General features: G+C 40.0%; 1 protein-coding gene across 3 annotated transcripts in view; it reads left to right on the top strand.

Moving 5' to 3' along the window:
- The window catches only part of IMPG1 (interphotoreceptor matrix proteoglycan 1), a 132,121-nt gene extending 117,766 nt beyond the window's left edge, over positions 1–14,355 (top strand). For all 3 annotated transcript variants that reach the window (XM_058734519.1, XM_058734518.1, XM_058734517.1), the window contains 3 exons: positions 6,098–6,293; positions 12,307–12,379; positions 13,754–14,355. In XM_058734519.1, the coding sequence (XP_058590502.1) occupies positions 6,098–6,293; positions 12,307–12,379; positions 13,754–13,831 (347 nt within the window). In that variant the 3' untranslated portion in view covers positions 13,832–14,355. The remainder of the gene's footprint in view (positions 1–6,097; positions 6,294–12,306; positions 12,380–13,753) is intronic.
- The last annotated feature ends 955 nt before the right edge of the window (positions 14,356–15,310 follow it).

Raw genomic sequence — 15,310 nt, 5'->3', positions numbered from 1 at the left:
TTGTCGAAGATTAGTTGGCCATATCTTTGTGGCTCCATTTCTGGGTTCTGTATTCTGTTTCATTGATCAGAGTGCTGTTTTTGTGCCAGAGTGTCTTGATGATTACAGCTTTGTAATATAGCTTGAAGTCCAGAATTGTGATGCCTCCAGCTTTGGTTTTCTTTTTTTTTTTTTTAATTTTTTTTTAATGTTTATTTATGTTTAAGAGACAGAGAGTGAGCAGGTGAGGGGCAGCAAGAGAGGGAGACACAGAATCTGAAGCAGGCTCCAGGCTCCAAGCTGTCAGCTCAAACTCATGAACTGTGAGATCATGACCTGAGCGAAGTCAGACGCTTAACCAACTGAGCCACCCAGGCACCCCTTTGGTTTTCTTTTTGAACATTACTTTGACTATTCAGGGTGTTTTCTGGTTCCACACCAATATTAGGATTGTTTGTTCCAGCTCTGTGAAGAATCCTGATATTATTTTGATAGGGATTGCATTGAATGTGTAGATGGCTTTGGGTAGTATTGACATTGTAACAATATTTTTTCTTCCAATCCATGAGCATGGATTGTTTTTCCATTTTTTTGTGTGTGTCTTCTTCAATTTCTTTCCTAAGCTTTCTATAGTTTTCAGTGTATAGATTTTTTACCTCTTTGGTTAGGTTTATTCCTAGGTTTTTTATGTTTTTTGGTGCAGTTGTAAAGAGGATTTATTCCTTGATTTCTCTCTCTGCTGCTTTATTGTTGGTGTATTGAAATTCAACTGACTTCTATACATGGATTTTATATCCTGCAACTGTGCTGAATTCATGTATCAGCTCTAGAAGTTTTTTGGTGGAGTCTTTTGGGTTTTCCATATGGAGTATCATGTCATCTGCAAAGAGTGAAGGTTTGGCTTTCTTCTTGCCAATTTGGATGCCTCTTACTCATTTGTGTTGTCTGATTGCTGGGGCTAGGACTTCCAACACTATGTTGAATAACAGTTGTGAGAGTGGACATCCTTCCTGACCTTTAGGGGGAAAGTTCTCAGTTTTTCCCCATTGAGGATGATATTAGCAGTGGAACTTTCATTTATGGCCTTTATGATCTTGAGATATGGTCCTGCTATCCCTACTTTTTTAAGGGTTTTTATCAAAAAGGATGCTGTATTTTGTCCAGTGCTTTTTTAGCATCTATTGAGAAGACAGGACTTTTAATGTGAACTGTAAAATTCCTCAAAGTGTTCCCTGCAGGCAAAGAACATTTATTTAAATGTTTTTTATCACATGATGAAGAGCTAGGGGACATCCTTCCTCCACAACCAGTTGGGAATGCTTTTCAGCACCTTTGGCATACAGACGAAAGACATTATATAAGCAAATCCAGGGAAAAAACTAATACATAAAATGTGCTTACACTGGAAATCTCAGAATGATACAAGTATTTCCAAGCCCCATGTGACAGCTCACTTACTTCAAGCCATGTTTATTGCTGTTACATTTTAGCAACAGAAACAAATGTGGAGTTGTGGTGTCAGACGGTACTTTGTACAAGGAAACATTCTGTCTAGTGGAGGAGTTTTGGCAGACGATGGTTTTGAACTTCAGTTTAGTTAAGAGAGCCTTTGTTCAAAGCATTCGTGGAAGTCTGATATGTAAACCCGTACAAGTGGACATGCTGGCATGCTTGCCTGCCCCCATCCCTTGTTCGCCCATTGGAGCCCTAAGGTCTCTCCTGGAAACCCCATATTTGAAAACCACTAGAATGATATCAAAAGCTGAACGTTGTAAGCAGACATGTGGATGTTAATCTGGGATTATACTTACTAGCTAATATGGACTTGAGTTTTCTTGCTTACGAAAATGAGGCCAGTGGTATCTACTTAGGAAAGTTGTGAATATTAATGAAGGCTTGTTTGAAGTGCCCAACACAATGCCAAACACAAAATGGCTGTAGATAAATGTGAGCTCCCTGTTTATGTAAATCATTGTCACTGCGCTCCTGGTGAAGCTGGAGTGCAGGATCATGATCCCTAGGACTACTTTGGGAACAAGTCCTGAAATGGAATGACAGTGCCTTGACTACCTCTGGCATCCACATAGGAAGCTAAAGACTAGGCTTAGGACCTCTTGGTGCCAGGATGGACATGGAACTTTCCCACCATCTGCAAACTCGCAGACCCTGACACTGCTCAACACACTAAGGCCAAGTACCCTGGACAGAGATTGTCAAATTTGCTGTGCAGAAGAGCTCCCTACGTGAAGGACAGAAAATTAGGTCATTTTGCCAGCTAGCAATTATAGTAAGCCCAGGGGCTACACCAAGTCATACTTGGTGGGTATGATACAGGCTCGTGAAGAAACCTCTCTATAGAGCCCACCATAAAAATAATGTATTTAAAGAGGGCTTAAGCAAATCCAGGAAGCTAGGGCAATTATAGACCAACTAGGCTATACACCAATCATGGAGACTTCCCTTCCTCTAATCCACACACAGCTTGATTATGACTTGAAAATATTCTTCTAGAAAATGACATCTAATTATTCTCTTCCTAATCAACTGTTGATCTCAAATCTCCTTGAACTCTCTCTTTCCAAGCTACAGATTGTGTTCAGAACAGAGCAGTTCAGGTTTTTACTACATAATGTTTACATTATCAGTATTGACCAAATCAAGAACAGAGAGCGAGAAATTCAGACTGATTTTATTTTTGTTTTGTGCAAAGCACTGGGGATGTGTTAAGGAGGAGGAAAAGAGTCATGTGGCCTACAGTGAATGATGAATGAGTCCGTCATTCTAAGGAGAAATGTCTTTAAGATATGACAAAGAAAGAAAATAAAGCATAGGGAAAGCTTTACTTAAGAAATTTCTACTAGGGACACCTGGGTGGTTCAGGGGATTAAGCATCTGACTTCAGCTCAGATCATGATCTTGAGGTTCACGAGTTCGAGCCCCAGTTCAGAGCTGGAGCCTGCTTCAGATTCTGTGCCTCTCTCTCTCTCTGCCCCTACTCTGCTTACGCTCTGTCTCTCTCTCAAAAATAAATAAGTAAATGTTGAAAAGAGTTTTTAAAAAAAAAAATTTCTACTAAACTTTTGTTCTGAAGTGGAGCCTCTATTCCTCCCTGACTTGTGTTTTCAAGACTAAATTAGTTTGTCTGAAATTCTTACTGCTGCAGATATTGAAGGGCCCAGTTGGTATTTGTTGAATCCGTGAATGTTGTCTTAGTACCCAAGAAGGTATACATAGCAAACAAAAACTAAGCTCAGTGATTTGAAGTCTCCTACTTCTCTCTAGACCTGTCCTGAATAAATACCATGGGAAAAGCAAGTTATTTATAAACAAGGTGCATTTGTTCTTCAAATATATCTGATCCAGGGCCCCCAAATTTGGATAAATTTATTTACCCAACTTTGCCTGATTGCATTCTGTTCAGCCTTACTGGTGCGTAGACAACGTCGGGCGGGGCCGAAAGAAATTACGGTAAATCGGTAATATTTTTTCAATGGGAAACTCATTTGGTTATCACACCTTTACTCTTCAGAGGACTAGAATCTGTACATTGAGTCAGCTTTCCGAGTTAATGTATTTCTCCACTGCAGAGAGAAGGAAGTGGAGCCTCTATTCCTCCCTGACTTGTGTTTTCAAGACTAAAAGTCTTGAGTGTAAAGTTGCTGACAGCTGTTATTTATTAAACCAGGTCCTGCATGAGAATCACCTGGGTTGTCAGGGTAAATCTGAATCATTTTCTAAACAATGACAAGGATCCCACAACATGGCCAACTTTAGGAACTTTGAAGCAGAGAAAGCCAGTTCACAGTAGTCAGGCCTGTTTGTTCAAGCTGCAGAGCAATAGACCTTCACGTAAAGTCTTCTAGCATTGTCTACCTTGCTGGGAGACCCAGGTATATGTTTTCAAGGAAGTGCTCATGCCCACAGCTTGGGCTGGCTTTATTAATCTACCTCACTATCACTTCTTCCACCACAGGGAGGCGCTGGATCAGGCTAGTGAATGAAGGGGTTTATTGGAATTCTCACCCCATGCCATGTCCCCCCAGTGACCCTACACAGAGCTTATGTGGGCAACAAATTCGGCAAAGCAGCTATGTTCTTCTCCACTTGAAGATTCACAGTAGACGTTAGCTTATTAATGACCCTAAAGAGATTTAAAAGTAAAAGGAGAAGAGGGTGAGATTGGAGGGAAGAAAGAGAAAGAGAAACCAGGGAAAGAGAAAGAAACCTGTTACATTTATTTCACCCTGCATTAAAAAAACAAAGAACGAAAACAAAAAGTACTTATTTAGGCACCAACCTCTTTCTAGTATAAAACCTAGTAAATCCTGCTGACTTAGAGTTCTGCAAATGTTCCCATGGGGGACTTACTTTAAAAACCTAACAAACAAAAATGGGGAATACAGGACAAGATGATTACTGAAATCATCCTAATTCTGACAATTCTAAATTGTGTTTACATGTCTTCTGATGCACAATTCTGATCATACTCTTCCCTTGCCCAGAAATCCTCCATGGCTCCCACCTGCCTGGAGAGTCCAAATTCCTTAGCATGGCATTCAAGACCTACCAGAGTTTGACCTTAACTTACCTTTCCAGTCTTAGTTCCCTTCCTTCCAGTCCACAAGGTTTTGCTGCCTCCAAACTGGGCTTTCCTGGCTCTCTTTTCTCATATTTGTTGCTCTCCCTCCTCTATGCCTCTGTTCATGCTGCTGGGTCCAGCTAGAATGCCTTTCCTAGTCTTTGCGCATACAAATGCAACTCACTTTAAATAATTGAAACGATCTCTTCTCTAACTTGTATTTAGAGCTCATCTTACAGCTCTTACACTGGACAAGGTACGGGGCTTTTCCTATAGAAATATCTGTATGTATTTCTTACCTTCCCCTAGGCTTCTTGGAAGAATAGCTTTATGCATGGCTACCTGTGCCTTAGCTCCTTGCATGGAGTATGTTCCTTTTGAAAGAACAATCTGAAAGATAAATGGCTGCTGTGATTCAGCAGGAGCTCCTTCCAGGGCAGAAGGAAGAAGTGTCTTCAGCCCAGAGGCTGGGTCTGCCATCAGCATTGGGGGACGCAGGCCATTTGCTTCTCTGCCTGAGAGTTCAGTGTGCTTAGTTCTATAAAAACAGGGAAGAGCTGGCAGGGGCCACAGGCCTTCTGAGCTAAATACTCTGAGATTCTCATTTACAAAAAAAAAAAAAAATTGAGACACAGCTACAGAATTTAAAGTAAAAAAGAACAGTGACAAAACAAAACAAAACAAAACAGAAACTAGAGATCCACTTGAATTTTAATAGAGGAAAAACGATTAACCCAAAGGAAAGATCTCTAACACTGGGGCCAGAGGGATCAGCAAGGGACTAAGAGAAAGATATTTTTTAAAGCAGTAAATTGTCCTGAGTTCTCAAAACTGTCCACATAAACGACTACTTGACTACTTTACAAGGTATACACCTGATCTTAAATATATACTTTCATAACTCATTGCTGCAGAAAATGCTTACTTTAAAAACCTAACAAACAAAAAACCTTAATTCTCTACTGCAGTGGTTCTCAAAGTGTGTTCTCCAGATCAGATGCATCAGCATCATCTAGGGACCTCCCTAGACCTACAGATTCTCAGTCCCCATCCCAAACCCTTTGCATCAGAAACTCTGAGGCTAGGGCCAAGAATCTGTTTCACAAGGCCTCTAGTTGATTCTGATGCACCACCAAGTTTGTTCATGATTATATTCAGAGTAAATATGTTATCATTGTCATAAACTCAAAGATACAGAAATGTGTGTTTCCCTTTTCATTCCAGTCTGTTATCACTGCTGTACAAACCAGTCCAAAATGGAGTGATGTTATCACTGCTGTACAAACCAGTCCAAAATGGAGTGATGGCAAATATATTTGGTCTCGTGCCTTTGACTTCTGCCTGTTCCACTGCTCAGGAATCCATGCATTCATTAAAATTCGTCCCATATCCGGGCTCTGTGCTGACCGTTCAGAGCCTGGAGCCTGCTTGGGATGCTGTGTCTCCCTCTCTCTCTGCCCCTCCCCCACTCATGCTCTGTCTCTCTGTCAAAAATAAACATTAAAAAAAATTGTTTTAAATCTGTCCCATATCTTACAGCTGATCAAGCAGACCCTTGCAAATTCCTGGCCTGTGGCGAATTTGCCCAGTGTGTAAAAAATGAGTGGACCAAGGAAGCAGAGTGTCGCTGCAGACCAGGGTATGAGAGCCAGGCGCGCCTGGACCGCCGGGACTCTGGCCTCTGCACCCCCATAGAGGGATGTGAGGTCATCCAGGGAAAGGGAGCTCCGTGCAGGTAGGTCAAGTACAGTAACTTTGTAGACCCAAAGATTTGTTACTCTTGCTCTTCAGAAACCTGTCATTAGAATGAATGCATATGGCCCTTTAAACTCACATGGTTCTCAATCTCCAGTGAACATCAAAATCTTCCAGAGGAGGACTTGTTCAAACACATGGCTGGACCCTGCTAGGCTCTCTTTTGATGCAGTACGTCTGGGTGTACCACCTTAATTGGTGTTGAGGTGTGTGTGCATGTGTGTGCGTGCGTGTGTGTGTATTTGGTTTTTTCCCCCTATTTGTAAAGACAGTTTTCATCATAATAAATTTGGAAAACATACAGAATTATGAGCAAGAAGATAAAAAATCATGTGATATTCACCCTATTAGCTATTATTATCTTTTGATGTATATGTTTATACAGAATGTTTACATAGAATGTTCTAAAGCAAAATGGAATCAGACTGGCTTCTGGTTTTATACTCAGCTTTTGTACTTAGAACATTCCCCATGGCATTAAATATTTTCCATACCGTCATCTTTAATGATTACATAGTAGTCCTTTCTTTAGGTCTGCTGTGTTTAGTCAATCTTTATTTCCAACAGAAAGGTTAAGAGAAGCTCTTAAGAAGAGGGAAAAGGAGGAGGGATTCATGACCCAGACTTTAGGGTGTAGGTGGCGTTATGAACGGTCAGGGAACATGAAGCCTCCCGATTCTTCTCCAAATCCTGTGATACCCAGATAAGGTCCACACTGTGCACTCTGACCTCGGAGAGTTTCTTCGTGAGCCTGTCTCACCTTTCCCAGTCATGAGTTTCCAAATACATACACCTGAACATTTCCTCAGGCTTTTAGACCACCTTGTACCCCTATCTTTAGTAGATCATCATGGTTTTTTTTAAAACTGTCCTCTTACTCATTCTAGTGGCCACAGTCTCTAACTTCCCACCAGGGAGCTCATGGTCATCAGTTCCTCAATAAAGAAGCAAGAGAGGGGTGCCGGGGTGGCTCAGTCATTAGGGTCATGATCTCAGTTGTGAGATGGAGCCTGACAGCAGGGAGCCTGCTTAGATTCTCTTTCTCAGTCTCTCTCTGCCCCTCCCCTGCTCTCTCTCTCTCTGTCAAAATAAATAAACTTAAAAAAAAGAGCCTAGAAAGATTTAGCCTTTCTCTTCTTGAAACATAACCCTGTTCTTTTAAAGTTAAAGACACATTAAAGACAACTATCCAATAATGGTTAAGAAGCAATATTCTGGAGTCAAATTGTGATTAAAATTTTGGCTTAGCAATTTACTAATCAAGTGACCTTGAACCAATTACTTCTCAGAATTTCGATTCCCTCATTGAATCAAACCTTTTTGAGACTAATCAAACCTTTTGGGTTCCTGCAGGGGGCATATGAAATTACGTTTATAAAGCATCTTTACAAAGAACATAAAGCACAGAATGTCCATTCAGATGAGTGAGGGTTATGATAATGCTGTCAACTTTCTCCAGGTTAATCTCACTTAAAATCACAACAGGATTCTAAATGGAATCTGACATTGTTCCTAAAATCCTCCAGAAGTGAAAATGAACAACAGAAAATCTTGGAAGCACAATGATGGAGAGATTTCTCTGTAAGAGAATAATACATAAAATAATATTTAGAGCACTAAGACAATAAATACACAGAATAAATATAAAACCCAAATAGATCCTTATATTTAGGGAGTTTTTTAATGTTTATTTATTTTGGGGGGGGGACGGGGAAGGGCAGAGAGAGAGGGAGACAGGCAGTCTCTACGCTGATAGCAGAGACCTCAGTGCGGGGCTCAAACTCATGAACTGTGAGATCATGATCTGGTCCAAAGTTGGACACTTAATCGACTGAGCCACACAGGCACCGGAATTTATTTTGAGCATTTCAAATCAGTGGAAAGTATGGACTGGTCAATAATGGTAAGAGTACAATTTGACCTTCTATTTAGAAAAAAATAAAATTACTTTTTACACAGATCAGTTCTATAGCAAAGATTCAAATCTAAAATCAAAACTATGAAAATTGAGGAAAACTATCTTTAAAACCATTTCTAATAATCCTGGGCTTAAAAAAAAAAAACCTTCCCTAATTAAGATACCAATCCCAGATGACATTAAGAAGAGGATTTCTACAGGAAAAAAGTCACCACAAATAAAATTAACATATTAAGAAGGTGGGAGAAAAATATTTACAACCTATTTTATATCTTAAAAACTCATATAAGAAATCCAGATGACCAAGAAAACGTAGGAAAAGATGCTCACTCTCACTATAATCAGGGAAATCCAAAAACAATAGAGATAGCATTTGTGAGTTGGTGAGTTTGGTAAAAATAAATAAATAAATAAATAAATAAATAAATAATATCCAGTATGGGTAACGTCAGGGAAAATGAGTTCTTTTTTTTTTTTTAAATGTTTATTTTATTTTTGAGAGAAAGAGAGAGAGACAGAGTACGAGCAGGGGAGGGGCAGAGAGAGAGAGAGGGAGACACAGAATCCAAAGCAGGCTCCAGGCTCTGAGCTCTCAGCACAGAGTCCGACGCGGGGCTCCAACCCAAAAACCGTGAGATCATGACCTGAGTGGAAATCATGAGTCAGATGCTTAACCGACTGAGCCACCCAGGCACCCGCAAGGAAAACGAGTTTATCAAGCATTGCTGGTGGATGTATAAATTAGAAAAACCTTTTATCAAGAAATATTTGTTAGTATCCATAAAAGTTTTCATTTGATTCAGATACTCTACTTTTAGACAATTATTCCTACAAAAATAACTGCATTTGTGCACTAAGATATGTTTATAGAAATGTTTGCAGCATCATTGCTTTGAATCATGCCCATCTATGGAGAAAGAGTTAAATCGTGCATAGTGTGTCAGTCACTAAGGAACACAGCAGTTAGAAAGCAATGATATAGCTCTACTGGAGCTGCCATAGGGGGAAAAAAAAGACATTTGATTAAATGAGAAAAGTAAATTGCAGAATAGACCTTATGTAATAACCTAATAATTAAACTATGTACTTATAAGTATAGTAGGTTCAACTGTGTGGCATTAACATTCTGTCAGTTAACAAATCATCAAATATTGGCAATTTTGTATGGTTCACTCAAAGATGTAAGGAAAAGCATAGCGCGTATGTGGAATGACAGATGCACTCAGCTACTATTGCAGTTAACAGTGGAAAGAAGAACTGCTCAGTGTTATTTTTTTTTCTTAATGTTTATTTTTGAGAGAGAAAGAGAAAGCATGAGCAGAGGAGGAACAGAGAGAGCAGGAGACACAGAATCCAAAGCAGGCTTCAGGCTCTGAGCGGTCAGTACAGAACCTGATGCTGGGCTTGTGACAGCTCAGAGCCCAATGTGGATCTCAAACTCACAGACCGCAAGATCATGACCTGACCCAAAGTCAGATGCTTAACCGACTGGGCCACCCAGGTGCCTCAAGAATTGCTCAATGTTAAATGCTCAACTCGGATCTCCTCAGCATGAGGACAATTCCCATTGCCCTCGCGCACTGCCTCAGACAGCGTGGAAGACCCCTGAGCATAGTGGTGCTGAGGGGCCCCCCTGGATCCTCGCCACCTCCTCCTGCTCCTCACAGGATGCCACCGTTTATGTGACTCTGACAGTTTACTTATATGAGGTTTACTTACATGACAATTTAACACCTTATCAACCATAGACAAAGACAGTGATGAAGTCTGGAGGCTTTGGAATTAAAATTCCAGCTCTACCCCAACTAGTTGTGACCCTGGGCAACCTTAAACCTCAAATTTCTCATTCAGATAAGGGGGATAATCAGAATACATCCACTGGTTTAGGTGAGGGATAAATTAGACGCTCTTCTGGGTAAACGACCCTGCCTCTAGCATGGTTGGAGCTGGTTGATGATTATCCACAAAGGGCAGCCCCCTAAACACAACCTGAGATTCCCTGTCTGGAATGCAAGCCTTAACGCAGAAGCACATCTGTGGAGGACATGAAAGTGATGTAACACCGAAAGCAGCACCCTCTCAAGAATTGTAAACTCAGCTGCGATTTTGTTAGTCTACCTGAAAATGAAGGGAGAGATGGGAAATTGTACTGAGGGCAAGGGCCTTGCTGAACAGATGAGTCCATTGAGTCACAACAAACATTTTCAGTTTGTTTTCTTTGTCATTCCACTGCCAAGCCTTCATTCATTGTATTTTCACCTTTATTCTTCCTTCTTTTCCTCCATTCAGTATTTATGACTGTACTCCATACATTTTTCCTTTCCTTCAATTGTAGATGTTCTGTAGATAGATTCAGTTGTATGGAACTTGGCAAAAATTCTCCCAAGAATAAACAAAATTTTCATTTTCAAAGGTCTCTTTTTTAAAAGCTTAATGAGTTTGACTTTCATTAATCACAATTATTATTATACATATTCCAAAAATACAAATCTAGATCTAATAGTAAATAAATTATGACTTTTCCTCCTCAGATCTAAAACTTTTCACTTTGTCTTTCAGCTTAATGGGCCTAATTTAATAGGCTCCTAATACAGGAGCCAGATTAAGGAAATGATGATGCAAAGTGACATCTCTGAGGAGATTTTTTTTTTTCAACGTTTTTTATTTATTTTTGGGACAGAGAGAGAGACAGAGCATGAACGGGGGAGGGGCAGAGAGAGAGGGAGACACAGAATCGGAAACAGGCTCCAGGCTCCGAGCCATCAGCCCAGAGCCTGATGCGGGGCTCGAACTCACGGACCGCGAGATCATGACCTGGCTGAAGTCGGACGCTTAACCGACTGCGCCACCCAGGCGCCCCTCTGAGGAGATTTTTATAATAAGGAAGTACTTGTCTTACTACAGTAAGATCCCAGATTTACTCACTTGCTACACCTCAGATGGGGGAGGGGTCCATTTTTCATCTCTTGTAGCTGTTCCTAACTCCCTTAGAGCACTTTCTCCACTGGATGGAGAAGGAGTGGGGGTGAGGGGAGGAGCCAAGAGAGGGAGGAGTTAGAGTTTAATATAGTCCAATCCAATTTTTAAAACTTCATCTGATTAACAATTGAAGCAATCACTTTAGGCAACTCAGTTCCTTTGGAATATATAATCAGCCTTAAAAATCTTTTCCCTTCCTATCCTTTCTCCAAGATGGATCTAGATGTATGGGGAGTGGGGGGGGGGGGGTGGTGGTGTGGAGACTCTCCCTGCCTCACCAGGCCCTGTGGAAAGCCTCTATCTCATATTTACCTCACCTGTGATCTCTCAGTTCTGACCCCACACACCTACACATCCCTTAGTATTCTCAGAGCCTCCAAATCACCCAACCAGGGCAAGTAGGAACCAAACATGCTGAAGGAACAAGGAACTTATTTCCTCAGACTACACCTCCAGGATAGCAGCTTCCTTCCTCCTATAGTGACACCATCTCTACGCCTTTCCCTGAAATTATTATGGACAGAATGTTGGGAGAAAGAAAACAGTTTACTGATAAGGGAATGAATATATGTCACAGAACATCCCCCAAATATTATACCCATTTTATAATGTAGAGAGGGAAAGGGCAAGGTGCAAAAGGTGTATACACTACCATCAGAAATTATATAATATGTATGTTAAAAAACGTGGAATTATATACATCAAATTATAAAGTAACTTTTGTTTTTAAATTGTACAAACAAATGTCATTACCTGTGGTTTTTGTTCAACAACCACGACTCACGACTTTAAAAATAACTCAGAAAAGAAATAATTCCACTTTTTGCGAAATGAAGTTATCCCTCATCTTTCTCTCGAGCTCTGTTCAGGCCTTCCGAGACCGCTGCCCAAGAACGGTGAGCCAACTGGGAGGTGAGACTCAGGGGCAGAAGCAGAGAGCACACTTCTTCGGCTCTCACTGGCAGCACCTACAAGAATGGGCGATCCATTTTCATCGTTGTCATCATTTTAAAGCAAAAATAGTAGCAAGTTGTAGTTGCTCTCAATGTTGATAAGCCCAGGAAATAAAATACCATATTTTTGCTTTCTTTTGTAGGTCACCAGGTCACTCTAAAAATCAAGCATACAAAACTAGTGTTAAAAAATTCCAACATCAGCAAAATAACAAGGTAAAGTAATACTTTTACATGTTGGTTTTACTGAATTTTTAAGAAAATTTAAAGTATTTCTAGGTCTGACTCTTGTTTTAAAGAGAGATAAGAAAGAGCACTTTGCCTTTATTTGCTGGGCTTTTTAATTGAGTACGTAAGGGCAGGGGGTATTGTAAGGGGATTTGTTGGTGCAAGGAAGATAGAGACAGAGGGCTGGCATTATCTGAAATGTGTAGGCAAAGTAATAAAATAACAGAAAAACAAGCCAAGTATTTTATTCACTTTTTCTTATAAAAATATACATGCCATTTATCAAATGCATTGCAACAGGTTGAAATTTTCATAATAACTCATATTCTTGGAACTGAATCATTTTATGCATATTCTTGTATCTTCTTTTGATTTCAAACAATGAGCAAAAGCAAAAATTTATGTAGAGAAATATATAGAAGACACATGATTTGTGAACAATGGGTAACTTCAAAAATTCCTATAATTTCATCCTCAGATAAATATTCCTTCCAGTGTCCTAGGTATCCCTTTCAAAGTATTCATCCAACTTATTTGACTAAAATAATTCTGTTTTACAAAGGGAAATAACTTATCTCTAACCAGGTTAAATATAGAGATTAAAAAAAATACCTTCCGAGAAAATACCTTGGACAACTTTTATCCTAAAATTGCCTAGTTTCAAAAATTGTACCTAGTCTTTGATGTTTTGTAAAAGGGAGTGATAATCAGCCAGTTCCCACTCTACCCGAGATCTATAGTGTTGGATGGAAACACACGCATCAAAGCTTGGACTTGAAACAAGTTATTACCATCAATATACAATCAAGAATGCTGAGGCAACCACACCAAATACTAATCATAATTCCGTGTAGCCAGGTGCACACGGGACTAATGTGTGCCGTATTTATTTCCTGAAACAAAGGAAATTGGAAAGACAGAAGAAGTTCAGTCTTGAGCCATAAAATAACAATGAAACACCATGTCTGCTATTAATAAAATGTCCAGGATGAAGCAAACGCTAAGTAAATCCTACAGTGCCAGGTAGATTTAAGGACCACATTTCAAATGAAGCAGCAGCATGGAATAATCATGTTTGCTGAGGTTGGAAGGGAAGGTGGTGACTTTAATTCGCAAACTGCCCCCTCTGCTTTAAGAGATGCTTCAGCCTGAGAATCTAAATGGGTTTAAGAAGAGATGGAATACATTCCTACTAGGTTATAAAGTTAGGAATATTTTGGAGGGCATCCCCAAACCTTTCAAAGAAGATATCCTAAATGGCAAGCATACTCTTTCAAACACCAGCGGAGGCAATATTAGAATGAAATATTGATTTGACCTCAGATGGCATTTCGTAAGTTCTTGAAACTATTTCTCTTCCAGATAATCAGGAAAAGAGATTCTGAATTACTGGCTGACGGATATGAAGAATTTAACTATCAAGATTGGGAAGGAAATTAAAAACTAAAACTATGCAGATTATAATTTAATCTGTCTCAAGAGAAATGGATTGCTTTCTCAAGCAAAATTGTGTCCACTCTATGAAAATTCTGAAAACATAGGCAGGCATATTTACCGGTCATCTGAATCCAGGCATATAGTCAACATTGAGAAACAACACACACCATATTTCAAATAGGGAAGAATTGTGAACTTGATGACTGATACTTTCCGCATAAAAAAGATGCTTATTATCAAAGCGCAAAACACAATCACTGACGATGGTCGTGACAGCAAACCAGGTTTGCTTCCAGCTGCCCTCAAAACACTACTCACAGATCATTTACAAGTGCAACTTACCTATTGTTTTGGGAAGGCTGAACAATATATCAGGAAGCAAAGCTCTTCATGTGTTACAGTGCACGTGAAATACATGTATGCAAGGAGATGCAGGTCTCTCTGAAACACAGATGTATCCAGTATGTAAACAGTGGTGAGGGTATATATGCTCTGCACTTTAATGTCTGTAACGCATGCACACAAACACACACACACACACACACACACACACACACACACATACACACACACACACACACTTTCAGTTCTTCGGCACACTAGTTTTACAAGAAATTAGTGCTTGCACAGTAGATTGTTTTGTTGCCAATAATTTCTGAATTGTTCCTTTATTTTTTTTTAATTTTTTTTAACGTTTATTTATTTTTGAAACAGAGAGACAGAGCATGAATGGGGGAGGGTCAGAGAGAGGGAGACACAGAATCTGAAACAGGCTCCAGGCTCTGAGCTGTCAGCACAGAGCCCGACGCGGGGCTTGAACTCACGGACTGCGAGATCATGACCTGAGCCGAAGTCGACTGCTTAACCGACTGAGCCACCCAGGTGCCCCTGAATTGTTCCTTTAATAGAAAAAGGAACTGGCATTCAGATATATATACTATGGGAAATCCAATTTTTCTTGTTACCACATAAAGCTATTTTTTTAACTTTATTTTTGAGAGAGACAGAGACAGCATGAGTGGAGGAGGGGCAGAGAGAGAGAGGGAGAGAGAGAATCCCTAGCAGGTTCCATGCTGTCAGCACAGAGCCCAGTGTGGGGCCTGAACCCACAAAACCGTGAGATCATGACCTGGGCCAAAACCAAGAGTCAGACGCTCAACCCACTGAGCCACCCAGGCACCCCCTGCATAAAGCTATTTTAAAGGAAGACACTATGTTGGGGGGAAAAATTACATTGTACTTTGTGATATAACCAATTCCTGTTTTCCACCACAGAGAACTGTCTTCCTAAAATTTAATAATTCTATTGAATACTTCTTGACATTAACTTTGCTGTGTGCACAGGTAGATTGGCATCAAAGTAATCCGGTTTAGTCAGTTTTTAAACGTGCTACTTAATGAAAAATGATTTCTCTGTATCTATTTCAAATGTTCCACTACTAATATATTTGCTGCAAAACCCTAATTTCAATAAAATGTAAG

Source organism: Neofelis nebulosa, chromosome 6, assembly GCF_028018385.1.
Source record: "Neofelis nebulosa isolate mNeoNeb1 chromosome 6, mNeoNeb1.pri, whole genome shotgun sequence".
In the NCBI taxonomy this organism is placed as follows: domain Eukaryota; kingdom Metazoa; phylum Chordata; class Mammalia; order Carnivora; family Felidae; genus Neofelis; species Neofelis nebulosa.
The sequence above is the reverse complement of the archived record's forward strand: the minus strand, read 5'-3'. Positions and strand labels throughout refer to the sequence as shown.